General features: G+C 47.7%; 1 protein-coding gene across 1 annotated transcript in view; it reads right to left on the minus strand.

The window, feature by feature from the left end:
- Positions 1–23,859, minus strand: part of LOC119403486 (uncharacterized) — a 71,298-nt gene extending 47,439 nt beyond the window's left edge. The window contains exons 1-2 of the mRNA XM_049418345.1: positions 23,814–23,859; positions 12,253–12,347 (exon numbers count right to left, since the gene is read on the minus strand). Coding sequence (XP_049274302.1) covers positions 12,253–12,343 — 91 coding nt within the window. The 5' untranslated portion in view covers positions 12,344–12,347; positions 23,814–23,859. The remainder of the gene's footprint in view (positions 1–12,252; positions 12,348–23,813) is intronic.
- Between the last annotated feature and the right edge of the window lie 2,668 nt (positions 23,860–26,527).

Consider the following 26,527-nt stretch of genomic DNA (forward strand, 5'->3'; position numbering starts at 1 on the left):
ATATCACTCCTCCTCCCCCTCATTTCCCTTTCCCGCCCTCTTGTTATTCATGGCTATGCTACAAATGGCCATGCTATACACGTGTCATAAACGAGAGCTTAAGTGACGCGCGTCCCCGGTTTAAAACGACGACACGAAATCCCGGCGTCGGCGGTCAGCTGCAATGGAGCGCGCGCAACGATAAAAACAAGTGTCAAGAGACGCCGCGCACGCGTCAGCGCGCCTCCCCCCCTCCCTCTCGAATCGGTCGCCGACAACTAGCAGTGTCGTAAAGTAGATAGGTGGGCGAGTTGGAAATGATGCATTTTGCAAACTTTTTTTAGACATCGATCGTCTTGTGTCCTCTTCTTTGTGATCTATCTTGTTCGCGCTGAAAAGTTTTCAAAATCCAGCAGTGTCGTTTCAGACGCCTGGCAAAGTCTGGAAACATCACGACAGAAAACGTGATGCGACGCCGAGTGACGCCACGGCGAGTGGAACCGGCAAGGAGAATCTAGCCCTGTCCTTAGCTTCGGCTGTGCTGCACACCGAAGAAGGCACCCGAAGAATCTGGAACCCGGGAGCGAGGAGATATAAGCGTGCAGTGACGGGGAGTCGGGGTAGTTGGTCCAGAGATGGTGGAGAAGTTCTGTTGAGTGCGGCTGGGTCAGCCAAAGAAGACGGGTTTTAAGATGTAGTGCCTGCAGTCAGTCGTCGATCTGAAAAAAATGGAGTGATGGCGCTGTGTGAGCGGTCAAAAGTTACGTGAGTGTTTCCTGAAAGAGAAACATTCGCGGCCGACGACGGAAGGGTACAACGACTATCAGCGCTGAAGTTTGCGTGACTGTTTCCTGGAAGAGACGCATTCAAGTTACGTTCCAAGAATTGAGGACTGGACATGTTTGATGAATATTAAAGATTTTAAGTGTTCTTGAATTTCGTGCAATGCATGAGATTGCATTTGTAGCTCGTGATCTGTTTGTTTATATTGTGAGTTGTAATTGATACCAGCCGAGTGTGCATGTTTGTGTGGTGCTTGTACTGCCTTAACTGAGAATATATTTTGTTTCTGTTATCACCTATTGGCTCTGACTCGGTCTTTGGACCACAAATGGCGTTCGCTGGCGCACTAAAAGGGCCTACTCTAAATCGCCCGCGCTTTCGTGGTGTGTTTCGGGGGGCCGATATGTTAGCCCTTGAAATCTGCCCGGCGATTGCCTCCATATTAACGTGACAAGTCACAACGCGGTTTTGCCTGCGTTACACCAAGGAACATGAGACTGCACTAGAAGAGAAACTTGGGCTAGTTGGTGATTCATCACTGTAAAGGAAAAAACAGCGCTACGAATGGACGAGAACCAAAGGAGAAAACACGACACAGGCGCTGAACTAGCAACTGAACTTTATTGGATAACATATGGAGTGTCACGTGACCGAGTCAGCTGCTGTATATATGTGTGCGTGTTTTATCCAATAAAGTTCAGTTGCGAGTTCAGCGCCTGTGTCGTGTTTTCTTCCTTAGTCCTCGTCTATTTGTAGCGTTGTTTTTTCCTTCACAATGAACATGAGACGACGACAACATGCGACAGCACACGACAGCCCAAGCCCCTAAAATCCTCTGCAGTTAAACAGCTCCTCACAAGCCCACATAGCAAATTTTAGTTAGACGCTGGAAGTTGTGCCGAATGAAGAGCATTATGCCGCAAGAATTTTTCATATCGGTTCATTAAGAGCTGAGAAAAACAATCACTTGTAGCGGCGCGACACCATGATATGAGGAGGCGAGCTTGAAACCCTTGCCACTCGCCCCGTGTAGCCTTCGGTAGCCAAATCTCTACCGTGCGTCTTCGGCATCGGAGCCGGAGGGTCACATGACGCATACCCATTAACACGTCATGCGCATGCAAGGCCACGTGCGCATGACGTGCCCGAGCCAGCCCCAGCACGCAAGCGGCGTTGTGTTCTCCGTGGTGTACTGCCTGTTTCTGTGGGACGGCCATGAAAGCTGCGACATTTGTACGGGCACGAGACTAGCGGTCTCAAGAGCGAGTGCCGCATGAACATTTGGGTAGACGCAGGAGGATAAATGAGCCTAGTGAGCGCTGGAGCGAGTCCAAGGGCTTCAAGCCGTGACCTGACGCCATCATGATCGACGGAGAGTGGGACGGTACAGGGGTTAATCCCCTCCTCCCCCCGCCTCGCCCAGACTTTTAATAAAGTTTATTCATTCATTCATTTTTCAGGGCTTGCGTCTGATCGACGCGCAAACCGCGAGAACACGAATGCGTGCGAAACGGAGGCAGATTAGTCCCGCAGCTCGCTGCGACTCGCAGAAAAAAAACAAGAAAAACGCGCACACGTTCCGTTTGTGTGTCATATTGGTTCGCTCAAATTTGATTCATCTATTCAAGCAACAAATTACACAAGCTACACATGTCAAGTTAGATAATTATCGCAGTGTCACATGCGGCTCTGAGGACGTCAGAGCACAGATGCCTATGTAGAGGAGCGACGTCAAAGCACCTACAACCACGTAGGCCCTTCCTTGTTTTCCGTCATCATTCCTTCTCCGGGCGCGCGCCCACGAGACCAAGGGAAAGTGGCCACTCAGCATGAAATAAGACCTATTTCCGCGGCGTGTAGCGTTGCAAATTAAGCCCACGTGATCGTCAACGCCCATTGTATGCATTGCGCTCGTCAGCTAAATATGATCAGACCTGGTGAGGGCCCTTTAGAGCTACTGTTCTCCGCAAAAAACCTCGCCGTGCCGTTGACTAGGAACCCCCGACGCCACAGCTGCGCACCACCTGGCCTCGCCTCGCATCGCTTACGCGCCAGCTGGAGTGACGTCATGCCAAGCCTCACATGCGCCGAAGCCGTAGCAACGGAGAAGCCGCCGGCAAGCCGCGCTCGGCAACGGAACCCGCCGTGCCTGCCTACCGCGACAGCTGATGTGGCGGCATGCTAAGCCGCGCATGCGCTATAGCAACAGCTGCGGAGGAGCCACGTCGAAACTACCGAAATGACTAAGTGGAACCGCGCCAATTTCAAATAAACGAGTTTCCTAGGAACCATTTACGTCAATAAATACGTCATTAATAGACGTACTGCGCATGCGCATATCTTCGTGATCTTTATAAAAGTGGCGCGCCTGGTCTTGCTGAGGTAGTTTGTACGGTTGTAGCCATGGGTCGTCAAATAAACAACCGTACACCTGAACAAGATTCCGCCTATCGCGAGACTCGATGGGCTGCAGAGCGAGAACGAGATGAGCGGCGGCGATCCGACACCCAGTCTACATGAACAAGAAAGCGGCTGACATAAAGATAAATAGGTGGTAGATCCAAGAGCCATAAAAAGCTGAAAAATAGGCTTGCTTAAACGAAGTTTGAAACCTAGCCTTAGCCAAGTGACCTACTAGCATTAGCCGATAATGCCCCCACTTGGTTCGTCAGCTTGGCTGTTATCAGGTCTTGCGCAGTCGAGTGCAGGCTTCTTCATTTGTTAACAGGAAAGTGTTTTATGCCGGGGTTTACCACGGCTCCACTGACATATTTCTGTCACGGATATGACGTCGTAAAATATAAATACTAACAGATGGCAAAGAAAAAGCTAGAAGAAAAAATGCCCCCACCTCCCCGAAGGGAATCGTGAGGAAATGCGAATGCATTTCTTGCGCCGAGAGTACACGGCGTAGTAATTTTAATGGCGTAAAGCTGGACAAATCGACGCGCTCAAGTGTCTCCCTTTTGAGCGCCTCTTTCAACGAACGCTTCCTACGTGCGTTCGTAATCACCTCAGGGATGGTGCCACCGCCTTCAATGCAGCACAAACGCGTTTAGAACGCGCTGTTTTCAGGCTGTGCCAAGGCAGCACAAACGCTACAAACGCGTTTCAAACGCACTGCATTGATGCGTTGGCGCAGGGAGGAGAGAGAGCGAATGGCGAGAGAAGGAGCGGCGAAGCACTGCACCTGCCCTCTCCTACACACTCTCCACACACGCGGGAGCTCGGATGCGAGCGCCCTCACACGCCAGAGCGCGCCCCTTCTCTCCACTCACTCTCCGCTACTCCGTCCGCACCAGCTGCTCCGGTTGCTAGGGGCGAGGATAAGCGCGCGCACCCGCAGCTGTTGCTATGGGAGAGGGAGCGAGAGCGGAGAGGCGCGCGGACAACGCCGGGTGCCTCACATAGCCCGACTTGTTACACGGACAGCCTAAACCTCGGTTAGTATAACTGCGGTTACGCGTAACCGCGGTTCGCTTATGTTACACGGTATGCGAAACCGCGGTTGTACCAAACCGAGCTTGGCGACCTCGGTTTGGCGGCTAACCGAGAAAATGGCGGCCTACATGGAGGACATGTGCACGCCGGCGAGCGTTCGTGAAAAACGAATTGGACTGCAAGAACCACGGAAAGCCTGATTAGGCTTTGGGAAAACAATGTGCATCATCTACGGAGCACCTCAAGGAATGCGAAAGTGGACGCGGCAATAACAGCCGAGTGGAACGCCGGACTGCCGCCAGACGCAGAGCCATTCACGCCAAAACAAGTCCGCTTTAACCGAGGACGCTTGTGCGCTGTGTAACATCGGCGAACCGTGGTTGGCGCTAACCGTGGTTCAACGCGGTCAACCGTGGTTGGTCGTAACTGCCGTTAGCTTGCCTGTGTAACAAGGGTATAAGAAATGCATTCGCATTTAAAGTTCCGCCACCGAGTGTCGAACTTGAGAGTCAAACCGAGAGTCGAAAAGCGTGGGGCGAAACGACTCGGCCACACACGGCACGTTCGTCGCTACACTAACAGCAAGCTATTTATATACACCATTTGCCGGTGGCGGTACTCGGAGATCATTGGTACATAAGCTTGTTTTTGTTATCACTAGTGAGATTGCGCGAATGGCTCGAAGGGCGCGCTTTAAAGATCGTCGCCCACGCGTTGCGATGAGCGCGCGCCTCTACAGGGCGTGGTTGCTCGGCGCGCGCGCTAATGTCGTGATGGCGGTGGTTTGTACGTCTTGTGCTCTCAACACAATTGTACGTCTTGTGCTCTCACCGCAAGTTTGCGATGCAGTTACAGCGAGCACAAAGGTCACTTCGCTCAATGCAGCGGCTGCGTTTGCGAAAGGAGGGTGCTGCTTGCACACAAATAAGTTACAACTGTGACAGTTAGTTCGCGCTCATGCTGTGTATACTTGCGCATTCATTTCATGCGTCTTCTGCATTTAAACAGCGCGCTTTACTGCCGTGGTGCGAAAGTTGTGCATGTTCGTTCCGCGCGTCCTTTGTGCTTGAGCAGCGCGTTGCAAGTTTCGAACTGCTTGCCGTTCTTCACGTGACATTACAACTTGTTGCTATAGCATTAATTCCTTCGCTCTTGCGACGAAACAGTTCACAAAAAACGCTAAACTACGTCTGTAAAGACACGTTTCCCTTTCGTGTGATACCGATTCTTATGACATAGAGATCAGCCACGTTTTTTGGAAGGTCGTTTCAATCTTCCCGATCGACCGCGTCCGCCCCGTGGCTCCGATGAGCTTCGCTATTGGTCCGGTGCTCTCGTCGCTGCAGCTATGTCCACGTGCTCTCCTCAGCACTAGCGTGTTAACGCAGGCGCTCTTTGCACCGTTGTGGATCGACAGTCTTAAATGCGCATCGATTTGGTAGCCTTATATAGCACAAAACTAGTCAAATTGGTTTCATAAGTCATATAAGTATCCCAGATGACTGTACATTTTAATGGTGCTGTCAAGCGATAATGTTGCACCATGCATAATCTTCCTGTACGTCACTTGCTGTACAACTAACTTGTTTTTCTTCCTACGTGTAGCAATATTCTTTTTTTGGCTTGTGTCAACTGCGGTACTTATCGTATTATATGATTAAAGGAAGGGAATTTTGAGGGCTCGTTTCTTCGTTTGACAGAACCTTATTTAAGCCCAGCAGATAATGAGGCCAAGGAAAGTACAGGTGACGTTAACTGTACTGTTTTAAGTGTATTGTAGTAATTGTGGTATAGTTTGTGAAAAAAATTGCACCATTTCCCGCTAACGGGGACCATGAGGCTATGCGAAGCCGGAACACTTGCACGATCGCGTTCCGTTGGCGTTCGCTGGGCATGCTACCGACCTCGCGTCTTGCAACGCGAAGAGGAACGCTACGCGCGTCTTGTCTTCTCTCTAGCCTGACCGTTAATTCTCACAGGGCGAGCGGGGAACGCGGTCGACAGGCGCGCGAAAGGGCGGCAGCGTAGGAGAGGAGAGAGAGGGGGAGGGTACGCACATGCCCTGGTGCTCATCGCGGCGTTGCGCAGGAGAGAATTTCGGCATGTCTAGCCTGCGTTTCAAAGATTGCAGAGGGGAGAGGGGAAACGGGAGAGGGGTAGTGGAGAGGAGATGGGGAGAGGAGGAGTGGAGAGGGAAAGTGGTGAGGGGAAATGGGATAGGGGAAGTTGAGAGGAGGAGTGGAGAGGAGGTGTGTGGTGAGGGTATGCGCATGCGCAGTAAGGGTGGTCACGCCGCACACCACCACCACCACCACCGGATTGAACTCCGCTATAAGATGCTTCACATCTAAAAAGTAAAGTGGACGAAAAGACAACTTTTCGCCGGCAGAAACTGAAACTGCCACCTTCCAATTACTCTTGCCAATTGAGCTACGACGGCGGTCGTCCGCTCTTCCACATTATCGGGTATTTATGTGTACGAAACACATAAATGGGAGTGTTAGTCGGCGCCACTCCTAGCTATGACTTCGAGTGTGGAACACGCTTTGTTTTTGCCAGATGGCGTCACGTAACTCGTGAACCTTTAGCGAGTGGACAGCTGACCAATACCTTTGCATACTAATGAGACCCTACCTATGAATGAGTGAAGGAATGGAATTTCGAGGGCTCGTTTCTTTATATTATATTATAAGTCGTTAGTAAAATATGCTATTAATTTCGCACTTGGACATCTGGCATTGAATTCACTCCGCAGTTAAAAATTAAATATTACAGCATCCTTAACATATTGACATTCTGCAACCCTCATCAGTACCCCGTGGTAAGACACCCGCCGTCGAATCGTCGTGGGTGCCCATGGCGCAAATCCGGCCGCCTGCGAAAATGTTTGTGTTATCAATTTATATTGATATGGTGACAATCGTCTTACATAACAAAAGGACGGATGGACAATTTCATCGAGGAGTCAGCATGCAAATGCTTACGGATTTATAAGTAAGGCGGCATGTGTACAGTTGTATATGAATTTCGCTCGCGTTGACCAATTAGAGGGGGCATTGCGCTGAGTTGATTCCGTTGAGGTTGAAGAAAATGGCGCGATTGTATTTCTCAAAGAAAAACAAAACACTGTAACCAGAAACTGAACATGAAAATTCTATACTAAGAACGGTTAAGTATTCCGAGACCTAAGGCTTAAACGTGGGTGGTTACCGCTGTGTGCCGACTGTATCGGGTACACTCAAGAAGTCCATTTGAAACGCGTATACCAATTGACTGTATTTTATTGAAATATTGATTGAGTCAAGACATTAATTTCTGGTTCTGTGGGTCCTGAAGCTTGATTGAATTATGACATAAAGGTTAAGTTCATCGAGTTTTAAATGCAAAGCATTTCTTAGTAAGCCTAAGGCACACTTACTGCTGGCGCAGTGTGGCTTTTTACACTACATGGATTTTGCACGCCGGAGGTTTGTGGCGGGCCTCTGTGACCCATTGCCTGGGGGCGCGGTAGTTGATCAAAGCTCATAGAACTGGTAGCCGGGCATGAACCGATTACAACCGGCAGGCATCCAAGGAAGAGTACTATTATGGTCGCTCCCGGCTAGTCAAATCCGGGTAGCGACAGGAACTATGCTAAAATGGCCGCGTGATTCTGGTAAGCACCTGTAATCCAACTTCAGGGAGGCCTAGTATGGGATTACATTCCTTGTGAGAGAGTTCAAGTTTCGTACCGCTATGCTTGGGGGAACTTGCGAGCCCCTCTAATCCAGCTAATTGAAGGCCGTGATGCGGAATGGGGACCTCGCTGCTGGTTCGGAGCGTATCCAGCTCCATTCATGATTCATTGGCGTCGGGACGGTGTGGGTCGTAGCGCGCCCATGTAATCCAGCTTGGGTAGAGCCACGGCCTTTGAATCATTGAGCTCTCTCCACCTCCACGTGGTGCGTCATGGGCAACGTGTGGTTGGCTTCGGATGCCCACACGGCTAAGAGGGGGAGCTCACGCTGCGCGGCCGGAAATAGGAGGGTCCGTGGCGAAGTAGGTGGAGGAAACAATGAGTGTACTTGTATGTCCTCGTGGCGCCCAGCCAAAAGCGCGTGGGCGTCTACCCCCGCCTACACTGCCCGTTCTCCCAGAGCCGCCCGCCAGAGACTTACCGGTTCCCGAAGGCCCTTGCACGTTCACGACCTGGACTTCTCACGGACCCTCTGGTCTCGCGATAGCAAAATTCTTGTATATACGCCCCCATCGTTTTTTTTCATTTCGGCTTCATTTCTGCGGGGGGGAGTAATCTGTAGCGTCATCATCATCATCGTCATTTTCCAACCACCGCGCCGCGTCTCTCGCGCAGCTCATGCCTAGCGCTCGAGGCGCGAGCAGTTAAGGAACGAGCTCACGCTCCTGGAGGCGGACGCCGGCAGCCGCTGCTGCTCTGCTAGTACTAGGGCCTTCGAATAAAAGTAGCGAGATTTCGGCACGGCCACGTCGGCCGCCTTCACGTCTACCTCTCTCGCTACAGTTAAGATATTGGGATCTGAGAGCGGAAGACAGGTCAGACACTTCAAGGATTGTCTGATGGTGGCCTGCTCGTCTGTTTCCGAGGGTCATCTCAATGTGAAGGCCTTTCGAGAGTGGCACCGGCAGGGAAATATCATGACTGAGGCTCTGTGGAACGACGTGCGTAGAAAATTGCCGAAGAAGAAGACAGGCGTACCGGAACGACGTCTTGTGATACTAGAAGGTGCAAAGGTGGACAATAGACATCAAGAGGTCCTCAAGTGTGGGTCAAAGTACTGCATGAAACCAACGCTCAGCATCGTCCACAAGTTGGCACTCACAAGAGACATTGCCAGGAGTGTGCATGAGAAAGAAAAGGGACCGTGTGTGGTGGAGTGTGTGGACGTGGTTGCCAAGCTTGAGGTGAGCGGTAGATCTACGGCTGATATTGAGAGGACCGCTAAGTATTTCGTTGATGAAAGACCACGTGCTATGCAGGCGGACAAAGAAGGTTTTCGTGGTTTCACCAAATGAGTGTTATTTAGATAAAGCTGTCCAAGCAGCTCACAAGTGCTTCAAAACAAGTGACATCAAGGTAGAAGATGCGAAAAAGAAGGCTGTTGAGCTACTAAAAAGATGTAACCAAGAAAAGCTCGCGCTAGAAGTAAAGAACTCCAAAGGAATGAAATTGGACATATTTTTTACCGCTAAAACCCACAAGGAATAAATTCCGTTCAGGCCAATTGTGTCGGAGAGATGGTCTTGGCAGGTCCTGGTTGCGGGATTCCTGCACAAAATGTTGAATTCTTTGGTAGTACAGGATCCATTTTTGTTTGACGGGCTTAAGTTTTTGGCATCAGACAGTATAAGCGGCTGCAACTGGGGATTTAGCTAGACGCACAGGACCTCTTCTATTCCTTGCTGCAAGGTCCTGTTATGAGCTCAGTTAACGTCAGCATTACAAAGGACAACGTTGAAGTTGCTTTCCGCAACACGTGTGGGATGACAGTTGAATCCTTCCTAGAACTTTTGCTTTTTTATTTACAGAACACGCACGTAGGATTCTGTGATGGAGAGAGAGAGAGAAGAAAAAAGGAAGGCCGGGAGGTTAACCAGATATTAGCATCTGGTTTGCTACCCAGCACTGAGGTGGGGAAATATGGGCAAGAAAAGGGATGTAGAGGGAGAGAGAAAGAAAAAAAAAGAAAAAAAAATGGACATACACACGCGCAGGATAAAACAACACACACAGGAAGGGCGTTCTGGTTACAGTCGTTCAGAAAGGCCGGTCGATCGCAAGAAGCGCAGTAGCGCTTGTTCGGCCTTCTTCTGCGACGTTGCGTCTTGTCGATGGCATAGAATTCTTTCCTCCGACAAAGGTAGACCATCTAACTTGCTCAGCGCATTGCAAAGAGATAGTCGCTGTGCACTGTACATTGGGCAGTCGCAAAAAATATATCCAATTGTTTCTTCATTGCCACAGTGGTCACAGGCTGCGGTGTCGGCCATCCCAATGCGGGAAGCATAGGCGTTGGTAAGCGCAACGCCCAACCACAGCCTACACAAAAGGGTCGCGTCTGCTCAGAGAAGCCTCGATGGGACTTGAAGACTTAAGTTTGGGTGAAATGAGTGCAATCGGACTTACATACAGGCCAAGGTGCATTGGTTCTAAGGTGGCTTCTATCCATAGCAGCATTTGTCTGGGAAGTATTGACAAAGAGCTCCAAAATGCTTTAGAAGGTATAACATACAATTTATACAGGTATGTTGATGACTATTTGATATTGGGCAGACGAGGGGACAAGGAAGGGTTCAAGAATAAGGTTGCTGATGCCTTCAATTCTCGGGGAAAAGGCTTGACATTTACGTCTGAAGTATCTGCAGGAAGCAAATTGCAGTTTCTTGATATATAGTTAGAATTTGGAATTTAGTGTGCTGGCATTTCTCGCCTAGTGCGGGGAAGCCGCTTTTTCATTTCGCACCTCACCATTCCCGACTTGTGAAGAATGGTATTGTCAGGTCTTGTTTCATATCAGCGTTAACAAAGTCATGTTTTCATAATGTGAACACCATGTTTCTACAGCAAGTTAATCGCTTGCGAGAAGCCGGGTATCCAATCGCCATTATGCAGGCTTCATGCACTAGGCAAATGAAGAAATTAAATAGGAAGAAGACTAATGTGGTGCTAATCCCAGAGAAAATGATCCAATTTCCAAGGTTTCAGTGATTCCCTATGTGCACGGCATGTCACACTGACTTAAAAAGGTGGCCGAAAATTACGTAGTGAAAGTGGTGTTTTCAGCCCATAACAAAATAGGAAAGGTATGTTCCAAGGTGAAAAAGATGTTCCAATGCAAGGAACGAACAAACAAGAATGCAGTATCAAACATCTGAGCAAGAACAAGTTTGTGGATTGCATGACTAATGCAGTGTATAACATTCGTATGACGTGTGGGCACACGTACGTGGGGCTGACTGGACGTTGCTGCAATACTATACTAAGCGAACATTTGTCCAGCCTGAAAGGTCGCCTTAGTACGCATATGGTCATGCACTGTAAAGAATGTGGGTGCATACCTCAGCCTGGAGGCACTGGCATTTTGTTCAAACATCCGAATAAGACTGCGAGAGAAATAGTTGAGGCCCTTTGGATTGATAGACTAAAAGACAAAAGCATCAGCCATCCTTCCGTTGCTTTATTAGATAAGGAGATTTCGCTGCTGTCTGCGTATCTTTAATGATGTTTTCTTTTCAGTTGCTCAGTGTACTTGCCTTTGATGTGTTTTTTTCGTCTGTGTGTATGTGTGTGGACGCCATGATCTGGGGCATTGTTGTCTAGAGTGATTGTTATATGCGCGGATGGTGTGTGCTCTCTGATGGAATAGCGCAGATTACGTTGGAGTTTTAAGCAAACATTTTTTCAAAAATAAATCAGTTCTTAGACTGCGCTTGTCCGTGTGTACACCTTTCTTCGTCCCCGTTTGGTTTCGCGCAAGTGCCACAATGAATGGCTTCTATATATCTACTAGCCGCCTACGTCTTGGCGCTCTCATGGACGTCTCTATAGCTTGGTACATACGAAAACTGGCATAGGAGGACGTGAATGAAGAACTAAGGTGCTTCACACGTGAAGACATGAATAATGTCAATGCACTGTCCCGTATGTCATAAAATCATTTCCATCAATCATGCACGCCAAATATCCCCATAGTGTGCTCGTATGGGCCACAGGTTATTCCCAGTCTGTGCCATCCCAGATTTTCGAAATCTTAATCCAAAAAGGTAAAGGCGCCCGGTCACAGAAAAATGGCTGGCGGGATTCTCAGTTTTGCCGATGGGTTAAATATTCCATTGGAAGCACTGAATTAATATCGCGACTCAAGCTGGAAGCGGCTCGAGCCATGATTTTACAATTACGCTCCTGTACAATTTTACAGTGGCCTGGTAAGACCAGGTCATTGGTCTATTATAAGGTAGCAATGCCTAAAGTTAACAAAATACAACGTATAAAATAATCCCAGCAGGCGGAACAAGGAAAAAGAAAGTACTCACGATGGAGTTGGTACCATGTAAGCCATATTAAGGTTTGGAAATAACGGTAAGTGATAGGATTCACCATGAGCATGTATTCCCACAGTCTCATGTCTCTGAAAGTGGAAATTCTTTACACGTGAATATATTGAACATTTATGGACGGTTAGAACAGCACAAAATATTGCTACTTGGCAAGGATTCATTGTTAGAAAATTAATGTGTGCATACACTGACACAAATTGAAGCATAATAGTAGACTCTGATGTTTCTTCCACCCCGTCTGTCAGCATCGCATTTAATACACGGTCCGTTGTAGGCGCTCTCCTAGCGAACCTTCATAGATGGCATTGTACCCGAAGGGGTTTCCCCTACAATGTCCAAGTGCAAAAAAATTTGCAGTGGCTTAGCTCGGCTATGCCAGGATATACGTAGCGTTAGCAAAGGTTCAGCTGATAATTGTTAGCTTTCCATATTGTCTAGAATTATTAGCCTTCTTCTGTTCATTCTTCGTAGCTGAAGCGCTAATTGCCAGGCAACTACTTTGAGATCCGATGAGATAAGCTTCTCGGCTCTTCTGCACCGTCGAGCAGCATTTGCGCTCTCTTTTCTGCGTGGCGTTACCCACGTGCAAACGCCAGTCAGAGGCGCTAATGAGCGGCCCCAGCGCAGTGTCAGACAGCGACTGCACAGCGAAGTCGAATAGCTGCGCGCGCGCCGCCGCCACTGTGTCTACGACGTCACTCCTCTCGAATGCGGCGCAGACCAACAGCAGCGAGCCGCGCGCGGCGGGGCGGAGTCTGCGCGCGCGCCGGCGCCAGCATGTCTACCGCGCCTACGACGCCACTCCTCCCAAAAGCGCAGACCAGCAGCGGCGAGCCGCGCGCGGCGGTGTCGGAAAGTGCGTGAGATGCCAGCACCGGTGACCCAGCTGCGTGACATCACTGATCCTCGCGCATGCGCAGCACGGCTCATGACCCTACACACGAAATCGGCTCCGGCTAGGCAAGTGTAGCTAACGCTACAATGAAATACTATAGTGCCTCGAGTGCTGAATGCCGTAGAACCAAGCGAAAGTAAAACAGACGGCGCTCCATTTTCTAGGGCACGGTGGAAGGGAATGGCGCTGAACGCCACTAGGTAGGGAAGATGATGGTTGAAGGACGGGCAAGCATCCACGGCACACTGGGGTGGGAGTGGTCATGTAATCGTCTGGCTGTCAGTTAGGCCGGCGTGTTTTCCCTACTCTTATGCGCGGTCGTTGGCTGTGCTCGCACACTATCACTCGTACGTGGAACACTACTCGCGGGCCGATGTTATCGATTTGGACTTTATGCGGAGCATAACGGTGGCGTCGAAAGTGACAGCGACAATGCGCCGGGGGTGTACATATAGTTGATATTACAATAAAAAAGGGTGTGCTACAGCTTCCATGAAATATTCGGCGGCTCAAAGATAATCGAATAGAGGTGATCAGTTTCTTTGTGTCATTGCGCAATTGCACTCATTACGTTTTTTTCAGTTCTGTTTATGCTTTATATTTCACCACCGTTGTGACAGGCAGTGTTTCTGTTATCGGATTGGATTCACTCATGCTTGCCTGCGAGCGAGGACACTGTGCTCGTTCTTTTAATTAGTACCATAATGTTTGCTAGACTGTACGGTACACGTTACATATTGTAATCCACTCCTCTGAATTCAAGATTCGAGTTTGCTTATTGAAATTTTACCTTGAGCAGTACGACCGGGAACACATGAACGCGAGGCGAATAGCCCTAAACCCGATCAACACTTGGATGGCGCTGTTAAAATTACGTGAATAAGGGCAACGCGCTTCCGCGCACTGTGGTCACCATCCACCGCGTGTCTGATTTTAATACACGCGCAACGTTTGATACATGAAACGGCTTCAAATTGCAGCGCCTGCTGTTGTACTCCAGTGCAGCAAAGAGGGGAACTTTGGTTGCCATTTTGCTTTGTCATGATTTTCTGTTGTTTCACATACGTACGCAGACACACACAAGCACGCATACATACGGGTGCTATAACCAACGAGTTCATAAGCATATAAACCGCGGTACTTTGCGAAGAGCTATACTGAGCACATCAGTGCGCTCTGCTTCGTTTTCCGGCCTTGTCATCGACAGAGGCCCGTGACAAGCAATCAGTGGCCGTTTTTTATCACTAGCAAGGCAGATAAGGAGGCCGAGGAAAGGCAAATACGCTATTTCTGCATCCCAGTATTTGGGAGCTAGTCTCAGCGTCTGCAGGGGAATGGGGAGAGGGCCATAAAACTTGAGGAGCAGAGTTGAAGAAGAGGAGATTGACGTCCATGGCCTTGGACCAGGTGGGCGGCTTCTACAGCCGGCTATCCAGTCCAGTGTCCCCCCCCCCCCCCAAAAAAAAAAAAAGTGACGAACCGCCTTGTAGACAAGTGTGTGACAGTGGGCAGGGAACAGGAGGTCCCTCTGTGTACCCGCGAGTAGACCCTGGAGACGGAGCCATTGATCCACATCAATCGTTCTTCACTTCTGTGCATATCGGCAGCCTGACAAAGTTACACGTGACTATGTATCTGGTCTGCGTCACGCGTACATCGGAAGCACCATGTTCGGGCCACCCTTTACGGAAAGGCGCAGGATGTCGCGTAGGATTTCACTATGATACAATTTTAGATTTCAAAGCACCGAACGATCAATTTTACGAACTTACCAATTAAACGAGCTAGTTCGAGTGTGGTCATCACTTCGCTAAATCGAGTTTCTATCGTAATGCTGCGCTAAGGTGATCAAGAGTTATTTATATTGCGGAACGAGACTATAACTACTTGGGCAAACGGATTAGGATGCATAAAGGTATAGGAAGCTTTCCATTCACGTGTTACTAATAATAACGCCTAGAAAGTATGTGTTTACTTTTTGAGCAGGCAACATTCTATTCGAGGAGAGTAACAAGGACGCATTGGAAGCTGGTGAAGAATATTTTTATGGCTGTTTCTGAACATACTTTATGGCTGATAATTGAGGATCATACGTGTTTTGCCCCCGAAAGGTGTAATATTCAATATTGTTACGAAGTGTCACCGCCAGAGGGAAACGAGAGAAGCGGGTGTAGAGTAGAGGACGACGACGCTGCTGCTGCGATCGCCACGGTCTTTTGCGCCTCGGTGCTCATTGAATACCCTTTAAAGGGACACTAAAGGCAAATAACCATTTATGTCAGAGTGAAAGCTCAATATATGACAACGCCTAAAACGGCAGTATTATCAACAGCAGTGCCCTACTTAACGAGAAATTAAGCTAAATGTATCACACGATGAGCGCCATGAGTGGGACATTTTGGAAGCGATCCCGATGACGTGGGGGAGTCTGAATACAAATAATCACAAGCAATCGAACTAGCTGCGATAAAAAAAGAACCTTCCGTACATCAAGAAACGTAACAAAATGTTGCTTGTTCGTTCATGTTTGATTCATGGAAAAAAGAACCTCTTTGGCGTTGCCGTGGGGAATGGCGCGCGTGGTTCAAAAGTTCCGTTTTCGCTGAACTGCGCTTCGCCCAGCGCCCTGCTTCGCTCACGCGGTCGCGTCTAAGTGCTAGTTTCGGTATCGCGTACAGCCGCGTGTATTTTGCACGCTCGTGAAAGTCGCTGTGACAGAAAGTTCGACAAAATACCGCATGCACATGATGTTGCCGGATGCCCGAATGATGCACGCCGCCGCGCAGTAAAGGCGGGCAACGTTGGGCACGGCAGCAGTGACGTAAAAATTACCGCTTTCAGGCGGGTGATTTGAAGTGCTCTAACTTGGTGCGGACCACTCAAACGTGATTTTATTTCAAAATAAGCACTTCCTTGACATAAAAGTAGCACTACGAGGTTTCTGGATTGCTACTTCAACCATCAACGTCGACCTAATATTTGCCTTTAGCGTCCCTTTAAACATTTCCTGTGCATGTAACAGTTTGGTGGAGGTGCTTGGTACGTCGAACCCAAGTACTGAAACACTACTACCCGGATTTCGCCGCAGCCGCAGCCTTGCCGGACTCCCGCCGCCGCCGAATGAGATGTCCGATAACCAGAGCACTGGTCATCGAGCGCGAGACCGATATGTTCCTGACCTTACTATTGAGTTCCGCCGAACTTTGGCGTGACCTCTGCAAATGACGTGCACGAGTGGCTGAAGAAATACAAGAGGCTGAGCAGAAGCAACGGCATGGGACACGTCAGAGCAGCTGAGTCATATTGTATTTTCACTGACTAACACAGCTCTCATGTGGTATGAGAACCACAAAGACATGATCACATCTTGCTATCGTTTTGTAGAGGATGTACAGAAGTGCTTCGGTGGTTCCAACGCGAAGAAGCGGGAAGGCAGAGCAGACATTGGCTCAGAGGGCACAGCTTCCAGGTGAGACGTGTACGACATACACTGAAGAACTTTTGAAGCTGTGCAACATAGTGGTTGCCAGGATGCCTGAAAGAGGTTAAGGCTGGGCACGTTCTGAAGGGGATAGCGGAAGACGTGTACAATTCCTTAATCGAAAAAAGAGCCTGACCTGCGTGTCCGACGTGACGGCACATTGTCGCACATTTGAAACGCTAAAGGTGCAAGGGATAGCGCCAAAATTTGGCCGTCTCTCTAACGTCCCGATGGTGGCTCGTGTCCGCACAATGACGCCCATTGACCTGCCGTCGACAGTACGGCAGAATGTGGGAGAAGAATTGCTTCGATGTCAGCAAATCTCCCATGGCCCAAGCGACGAATCCCGCACGATTCCCGGCTACCCTGACTCCACGGGTACCATCGGTTAATTCGGCAGATTTCGATGAATACAAAGGCACACGGCGTTCCTGGTTCTCGTATCGGCCACCCTCGAATGACGAACGACGTTTGCGGTCACCTCGTTTCCGTCAGCGAAAGTCGGCTGGCTGCGGTGCCCGTGAAAAGCGATGCTCCCATCCTACGCCTTCTCTTAGGGCTGGTTACTGTGAGCATCCGCGTGTGCCTCGACCTCTTCCGGTATGCTACACATGTGGCGTTCCGGGTCACACCTCACGTTTTTGCAACTACCGGCCTTCATGCATGAGAACTACCGCACTTCACGCATAAAAAATGCGTGAAGTTTGCACTAAGCCGCGCAAGGCTTGGAACAACGAAACGCGGACTCGTCGCCGCTCGCTGCGCAACCTATTTCTCTATATATCCGTACAGAGCTGGGCGGCGTTCTTTATTTCTGTTTAGATTTCTCTATCTCTCTGGCTGTCTTTCCTTTTCTCCCTTGTCTCTCTTTTTTCTGTGTGTTTTCCTCTGTTTATCTTTCTTCCTGTTCCTCTCTTGTTCCTTCTCTTTCTGTCTCTTTCTACGTGTCTTTTATACCTTTGCCCGACTCTTTATTTCTCGCTAGCTTATTCTTTCTTTCTCTATATTTGTTCTCGTCTATTTCCACTTCTTTACCTTTTCTCTCTCTTTCTACATTTCTGGATCTCTCTTTCGCTCGTCCTCATTCTTTAAACGTCATGCTTTACTCTCTCAATTCCACTTTTCACTCATTTACCTTCACATCCTCCATCCTCACCATCATTACTTTTTTTACCACCTTGCTATACGATGCTGTGCAAGGCTATACTATGTGGTCAGCGTGCCTGGGTGGACGAGTGGTAAGCCGTTCGCTTTTAGATCATGGGTGATCGGGTTCGAGTTCCGCCGTCTCAAGGAATTTTGTGTCTTTCTGTCTTTCTATTTCTTTCTCTCTTTCATTCTTTGCCATCCGCCTCACCCTCACATCTCTCCTTCGCTTTTTACAGCGCAAGCTGTTATGAGATCATTTCACCGGCCGCTTTTGGCGCCGTAGTTGTCCGCCGCCGCCGCCGGTGTCCGTAACCAGTATCGCTCGAAATAAGAAAAAAAACGAAATAAGAAAAAAATTCCAGGATGGAACGAGGCTTGAACGTGGGCCCTCTGCGTGGGAGCCCAGAATTCAACCTCTGAGCCATGCCGGTGCTTGAAGCTGCTTTGCAAAAAGGTCCTATACAGGCTTCATGTCGGGAAGGAACCACATTAGCATATGCAATATGGCGTGGTAGAAGAGTAAAATAAGTACCAAGCGTCGCACAACGCGAATTCTCTAACCAGGCGTCACACAATGCGAATGGCGCAACGAGTAGGTTGTTGAGTGCTTCCAACCCATTACAAAGGCCTCTGCAATAATTCTTCATCGTCATCAGCCACAGCATCAACAAAGCGCACATAATGCCTTACAGGTGTTTAGCGAGTACTAAGGTTATCCGCGGAATGACGAAAAATTGCATAGTGGCTGCTTCCCTACTTCACAAGAGTTACAATGATTTATAGCGTAGTGGTTTCCTGGAAAGTGCACTTGTATTGGTTGCCAAGGAAGCCCATAAGCGCATGATCCATTTCCTCGGGGTCTCAGTAAAATTACAATGATTCATAGCGTAGTGGGTTCCTCGCAAGTGCACTTGTATTGGTTGCCAAGGAAGCCCATAAGCGCATGATCTATTTCCTTGGGGTCTCAGTAAGTTCTTCGCCCCCCCCCCCCCTTCGTCTCTCTCCCACGTCAACGTATGCTATACAGCATGACGGGAGAGGGAAATAGCGACCGGGCGTCACCCAATGCAAATTACATAACTGGTGGGCCGTTTAAAGCTTCCAACCCATTACAAAGAGCTGAGCCATAATTCTTCATTGCCATCAGTCGTCGCGTCAACAAAGTGCACATAATGCCTTACAGACCTGTAGCGGGTGCCTCGCTTCTCCGCAGAATGATGAATAATGACTTAGTAGGTGCTTCCCAACTTCACAAAAATTGTGATTTATGGAGTAGTGGGTACCTTTCTAGTGTACTTGTATTGTAGCCCCAGAGAGCTTACAACGGGCTCTAGAAACGTCGCTCTTCCAGCTTTCGCTGTGACTGTGCTGCGGTTTCAGCGCAGGCCTGGCGTTTTTTTTCCTTCTCTCTTGCTGTACGCCGAACAAATAGGCGCACGTGTTATGGGAGCTAAGTTGAAGAGAACGAAAGGACAAAGAACGCGTGCGGGTTGATTATGATGGTAATTTGGGGTGACGACACATTACGCCGAGCTAGAACAGCCTTGCTGACAAAATAAAACTCGCCACTCCTGAAATCAGCTTGTGCAATTAGTACTCTATATAACACTTGCCTGCGCGAAAGGTTACACATCGCGTGAACGTTAATGTATGTAAATCACCCGTTTCTAGAGCACACCTGGAACTCAAGAAAGAAAGAACGCACGTATACCACTTCGCAGGAGAATTCTTGGAGTAATGATTAACTGTTTCGGGAACCAAAGACTGCAAGAGAGATAATGAGGAAGACTATTCTTTGGTGAGTCGCTGTTTCTTTGAACGCATCGGCTGCCTCACCCAGTATCGCAGAGACCATTTAGTTTCTTTGGTTTTAACCAAAATTCGTTTCCTCCAGTACGGTATCAAAGAGAAAATGCAACTATGGTTCTACATTTGTCGTTAGTTTATGTCTTCAGCACATAACATATATCAGAATGTACAGAATGAAAGGGCCAGTTATCTCTCGGCCAACGTAATAGCGCGATGAAAGTACTTTCGCACGTAAGAAAACTTGTTCAATAGCCAACGATTTCCACATATAATTTTTTCAGTAAGGTTGTAAAGAGCAAATTGGCTTTCCCATCGAGATACCTTGCTTCCTCTGGGGTGGCCTCTTCTTTCACCCTATTACCGACTTGAGGGGTGGATTAGCCCATTCTACCTGTTCTTCCCATGGTACTTGCACTTATAACATTATGAGAACCACTATTTGCGGTGCGCATTTTCGTCGAGTAATGTATCTTGTTGCATGAGCTTCCGCTGTGGATGACCAAGAATTGCCTGATGTTTAACGTTTGTATACCTAGTTATCACGAGGGAAAGGTAGGTTTTACTGGGTTTCGTAAAGACTATACCCGCCGTGCATAAACAAATTTAAGCTTCTTCTTCTTTTTGTTGTTGTTCATTTAGCTGAACGATGGCGGCGGCTGCAGTAGCTTCGATTCTGGCTCATCACCGCGCTTAGTAAAGTTCTCTGTTACGTGCTAATCTGGTATCCTCTTGCCGCGAAGTTTCAGCATGCAACGTTGTTTTTGCTTGAGATCTTGCAGCCTGCCATCTAGCTGAATCTACTGGATGATCGAATTCAATCTGTCGCTTGCGCTGAACCGCACGCGCAGGTGGCGTAGCCGGCGGTGTGTCCATTTTTTCGCGGTATGTTTGTATGTTTGTCCAGTATGTTTTTACTAGAACTGGGCGTATCTGAAATGTTTGATGCCTCTTTAAAATTGAGCCGGGGTGATTACAGCGGGTATTCTGTTTCCCGACAGGTGCAGAGCACGTTGTTCGCCGCCTCCGAAGCTAAGATGTACATTAGTTTCTCCTAGTGGGCGCAAGTACGCCTAATACACGGATTCACTTCTATTTCCCAAGCCTCCCAGTCTCTTGTCTTCGGACTGCCGTCACTGCTACGTGACAGTATGTAGCCGTCCTCTTATTGTTTGGATGTGTGGTAGCTGTTTGTAGCTATTGAGGGCGCGGATTTGGATAAGGTTATTGGGGACGGCAAAACCTTTGGTTTTGTAGGCAAAGAGCTGTGCAATTTTGCCGAAACAGAACGAAATAGACGTAAAGAGGAGCGCGAAACAGAACGCATTTGGTACATGCAACATGCGTTATCCCTGATGGAACAGGAACGAGAAAGATTAGGCTCATGATTCAGGAAGAGAAAGAGCGCTTGTGATTAGGACAGTGCACAACGCAGTCGGATCACAGCTCAGTCTCTGAGATGCCCAGTCGCCTTAACGACTCTGGCCCATACAAGTTGGTACAGAGGTACCTTGAGTATGTTAAAACATTCGGCCAGAAAATTGAAGGCAGACGAGAGCTTGAGGAATTAGATGTAGTGTATGAAATGTGCAAAGAGCCCCAATGCGCCGAACCGACGAGTGCCGCACAAAAACACAGTAGTTCTGATGCGATTAGCAGGTTTGTAAATGAACGAAATCTGTCAGCTGCTGAAAACGCCGTTGTGGTAGCAGAGGCCACTCAAGGCCACAGTAATGTTGACGAAGGTCTGTGCCGGCGTCGTCCGGTTAATACATAATTGCAATCGGTAAATGACATGTGCGTCGCAATGTTAGCTGGCAGTGAAGTTCGCCTTACTTCCGGCCGGACAAGTTAGAACCCCTGTGACAGCGGGCCACAGCCATGAAGGCATGCAGTGAGCAGCATTGGAGAGATTGTATCTCCTTGTGCGACCACTTTTTCGAACGCGACGTTATTCATCTCTTAGTGGAGAAGCATGGTAGCTGTGGAGTCTTTGTACATGTGAGCTAAGCTGTTTATGGGCGTTCAAAGCTCTGCTTGGTGACAACGCTTCTCAAGGGCGCTGATATCTCATATCAGTCGAATGCCTTTGAGTAGTCTATGAATGTTATACGAAGAAGATTGTCGTAATCACGGAATCTCTCTATTGATTGATTGATCACGTGGCTGTTAGCCGTTGCAGCGTATCCAACCCTGAAGCCGACCTGCTTGCTATGCTGGCTATTATTTTTTGCTGTCTTTTGTTGAGCTTACCTTCATAAAGTTCTTTCGGGACGTCAAACACCAACAATTATTATTCCTACCTTCGTAAAGGGCTGTTACGCCGTCATTAAATGGGCTGTTACGCCGTCATGTCTGGCAGCTTAAAGAATAATAATTGAAAACGGTTAGCAAAGAACAACGTTGTGAAAAATATGCCGAGCGTCCTAAACGGAGCTTCCTTAGGCCCTGGGAACTTGAAGTGCCTTTTATCCCACGTATTGCTAATTGCTTTGTCGTAGTGGGTAACGTTTCTCTATTGCATACTAGAACCCAAAGTTGAAGTTCACTGAAATATTCTCATGTATGTTTATTATGGCGAAAGCCTTATATGTCGCATGGGTTAACAAATTTGGCTTAGTCGGCGTCAACACAAGTTTGTGTAAAGCTACAAAGACGAATGTCAAGTGACTGCATAAATAAGGTCATGTTGTGTTTCAAGATAGCATATGCTTTCGCCTTCGCTCTGTCTAAACTGACTATAAAATTTTTATTATTTCATTGGAAACGACAACTGCGCCGCCACGAACCTCTCAATATTTCTCCTGCAGTTTTGCCGAGCCACCACTTCCAGCTATGCACAAGTCAGCAACCTTTCGTCAATTAAAGAGAATCTTGAGCATCTTGGTAAAGTAGTTCAAAAGCAAACGAAAAACACAAGCAAGAAGGAATCACCGAACAGCGCCTACACAAAACTTAGTTTATTGAACGAACACGCACCACTTGAGACTACAACGCACGCCCACGTACACATGCGTCGTGCTGGCTGTGTTTACTTCCTTCTCTTGCGTTTTGTTTCTTACAGCGCTAACTAACCAAGATGTTCAGGCGATACCACCTTCCTAATTCTTCAGTGAAGATTATTTTGACCGAAGTGTTCTATTGTTGAGACAATGAAGACATATTCGTGAAATTGCACTTTTCTGTGGCCGTAGTATTCTCGCTAAGTTTGCTTTCAATTCCCTATGAAAAGCCAGAAATCAAGGCGTGATTATAAAAATAATCAAAGAAAAAGATGGCGTAGACGTTCTCTGCTCATGTACCCCGTTGTCAGCATGTAGTATACAGACAAGTGCGGAGCGCCATCTTGCTGTCGCTCTCGTCAGAGTGAGGGAAGACCCATCTGATTCAAGCCTGGAGCTTTCCGGAATTATTTCGCATGCATTGAGATCACAAAACTCATATAAAATTTAATTGAATTCTTCAACAACAAAAATGCGTTTCTCCCGTTAACATTTCGCATATATCCAAAACCGAAAGTGGCATAGATATCACCGACAGAAAAAATTATTACATGGTGGATTAATAAAAATGCGCAGAAAGTCCTCCATTACAATTTATATCATTGTGCGTTTATATAGTCTGCATGTTTTCGAGCAAGCCCTAAGTCCACCAGTTCCTCTGCCATATGTGCTATATGGCAAGCTGCATTTTTAGTCGTTACAAGAGCGAAGATGTTAACTCAAAAGTCAAAACTGAAAACTCGCATGAAGAAATGCTTGTAATTTGGTCTACCGAGCTAATATTTATGCCAAGGAGTTATCGTGTGATTCCTGCCAGTAAAGTTTAAATTTATAAGCGCACATATACGTAGTCTAACGTATGGGGTAAATACATCATTATAATGTATACTATCATATGATGTATCCTATCATTACCATTATCATTAAGAATACTATCAATATGACTTACAACTAACCGAAGACTGCCGAGGCTGTATCTGCTTGCGTATTTTAAAATTTGGAGATCATCACAGGAGACGCTTTAGAGAACCAACACTCATATTTCCATTGCCCGGTAGTGTAGAATTTCGGTCAGCGATAGCACCTCATTCTAAAGCTTCACTCAGCTGAAGGATGGCAGTGCAATAAGTGGTTTGAAAAAATCAACAACCGTTAGTGTTAAAAATCCACCAGACAATACTGATCTACAGAGAAAATGGCGTACCTGATATTGCTGACTAGAATGTGCGCCAGAAAGAAACTTGCAGAGAGGAAGCTATACGCAATATATATACGAGCAATATTTCTACCTCAGCAACAATGGGCTCAGAAAACAAGAATACAAAGGTCGCTTTATACTCTGAAACGTAAAAAGAAACGTGCACTACCATTCCATAAAAGACAGATTGTTGCAGAATCAGCGTTTGTGCTTTGTGAACGAACAATAGGTCACAATAAACAGCCATTTGAGGCATCATTCGTTAACACCCCTGGAAGGAAACCTTCCGCGTAAGAGGCATAGCATTATATATTTTAAAACCAGTGCAGTGTAAGCAGACGTATGCGGTTTCAAAATGGAGGGCATATGATTTTGAATAATTAAAAGCACGCACGGATTTTCTTTACCTTGTTTTCATATTTATTCACCTGAAATGAAGTTAATAGACCACACAGGCTTGTTGAAACAGTGTCGATAGTGAGAGTCAATCCTTATAGTGCTATAGAAGGCTTTGCAGAAGAATAAACAATATTCGCAATATTCTTGACTTTTGGCTTCCCCTGAACGAAACTTTTGAAATATTTGATCTCTGCAAATATTTCTTCAGCTGCTGAGCCGGGCAATGGAAGTATGAGCGTTGGTTCTCTAAAGCGTCTCCTGTGATTATCTCCAATTTTACAGCGAAAGCTGTTATGAGATCATTTCACCGGCCGTTTTTGGCGCCGTAGTTGTCCGCCGTCGCCGCCGCCGCCGCCGCCGCCGCCGGTGTCCGTAACCAGTATCGCTCGAAATAAGAAAAAGAAAACGAAATAAGAAAAAAATTGCAGGATGGAACGAGGTTCGAACCTGGGCCCTCTGCGTGGGAGCCCAGTATTCAACCTCTGAGCCATGCCGGTGCTTGAAATGCTTTGCAAAAAGGTCCTATACAGGCTTCATGTAGGGATGGAACCAAATTAGCATATGCAATATAGCGTGGTAGAAGAGTAAAATAAGCACCAAGCGTCGCACAACGCGAATTCTGTAACCAGGCGTCACACAATGCGAATTGCGCAACGAGTAGGTTGTTGAATGCTTCCAACCCATTACAATGGGATCTGCCATAATTCTTCATCGTCATCAGGGAGAGCGTCACCAAAGTGCGCTTAATGCCTTACATGCGTTAAGCAGGTACCACGGCTCTCCGTAGAATGAACAAAAATGTCACGGTGCCTGCTGCCCTACTTCTCAAAAATTACAATGATTTATAGCGTAGTGGGCTCCTCGCAAGTGCACTTGTATTGGTTGCCAAGGAAGCCCATAAGCGCATGATCCATTTCCTCGGGGTCTCAGTAAAGTTCTTCGCCCCCCCCCCGTCTCTCTGCCACGTCAACGTATGTTATACAGCATGACGGGAGGGGGAAATAGCGATCGGGCGTCACCCAATGCAAATTACATAACTGATGGGCCGTTTAAAACTTCCAACCCATTACAAACGGCTGAGCCATAATTCTTCATCGTCATCAGTCGTCGCGTCAACAAAATACACATAATACCTTACAGATGTGTAGCTGGTGTCTCGCTTCTCTGCAGAATGAAGAATAATGGCTTAGTAGGTGCTTCCCAAGTTCACAAAAATTGTGATACATGGCGTAGTGGGTACCTTTCTAGTGTACTTGTATTGTAGCCCCAGGAGAGCTTACAACGGGCTCTAGAAACGCCGCTCTTCCAGCTTTCGCTGTGACTGTGCTGCGGTTTCAGCGCAGGCCTGGCGTTTTTTTTAAATACGCAAGCAGCTGTTGCTCAACTCAACAAGAGAACTGTGTAGTGCGGTTCCGCAGATTGCTGCCGCCACCACCTCGAACGAGTGAACAAAACATCCTCGGAGGCTTCCCGAGCCATGTTGCCAGACTGAATTTTCTAAAGCGTCTATTGCGAGCGCAAATGATTGGTCCGATCCCGTCACGTTAGCTCGCGGTTTGAACACTGCGGGGGTTCTTATAAAATTAGATTGGAATCTCGGCTGTGCTAAGCATTCACGAATTACTTTTGCTTTATTGAATTATCTAGGCCCTATCCAACTGTCACGTGGCTGTGACGGCGAAGAAGGCTGTAGCAAAACTGGAAAATACGCAGCTCTTTATCTGGGCGAACTTATGCCCGAAAAATTAAAAATCAAGGTACAAGCTATTCGCGTTGTACACTAATAGCGGCCACAACAGCCGTTATATAATAGCCACAACAGCCGTACACTAATAAGGCCACAGCAGCAAATTATTATCATTATATGTTAGAGTGCCGGACCGGTTTGCCGTACATGCGTATGCTTTTTACTTCACACATTCACCTGGAAAAATTAACACGAGGGCCTGAAATATTTGCGTCATCGTTGTGCTGCCGTGTGTCTACACGGTTGATCGGCAGTTAGTGTTCTGCAGCACCTTTTTTTACTGCAAGCTTACATGGAATCTGAATATAGCCCGACAATAGCGGCTGATCTTCTCGGACCTGTCATGGCTCTATGAAATATTGCTACGGAGGGAATTCATATGTTTGGCCAGAACGTTACATACGTTTCCAGACGACTACAATGGCTATTTCGGAGCTATGAATATCGCTTCACCTTTTTTTAAACAACGAAAAGGCATTGTCGGAGATGCAAAGTACGCATTTTATTTACAGGCTTTGAGATTTGAGAGCAGTTGGTTGGAGTCCATTTATTGCGCCGAATGTCTCAAGCCCAA

This window comes from Rhipicephalus sanguineus, chromosome 8 (genome assembly GCF_013339695.2).
Source record: "Rhipicephalus sanguineus isolate Rsan-2018 chromosome 8, BIME_Rsan_1.4, whole genome shotgun sequence".
NCBI classification, from domain to species: domain Eukaryota; kingdom Metazoa; phylum Arthropoda; class Arachnida; order Ixodida; family Ixodidae; genus Rhipicephalus; species Rhipicephalus sanguineus.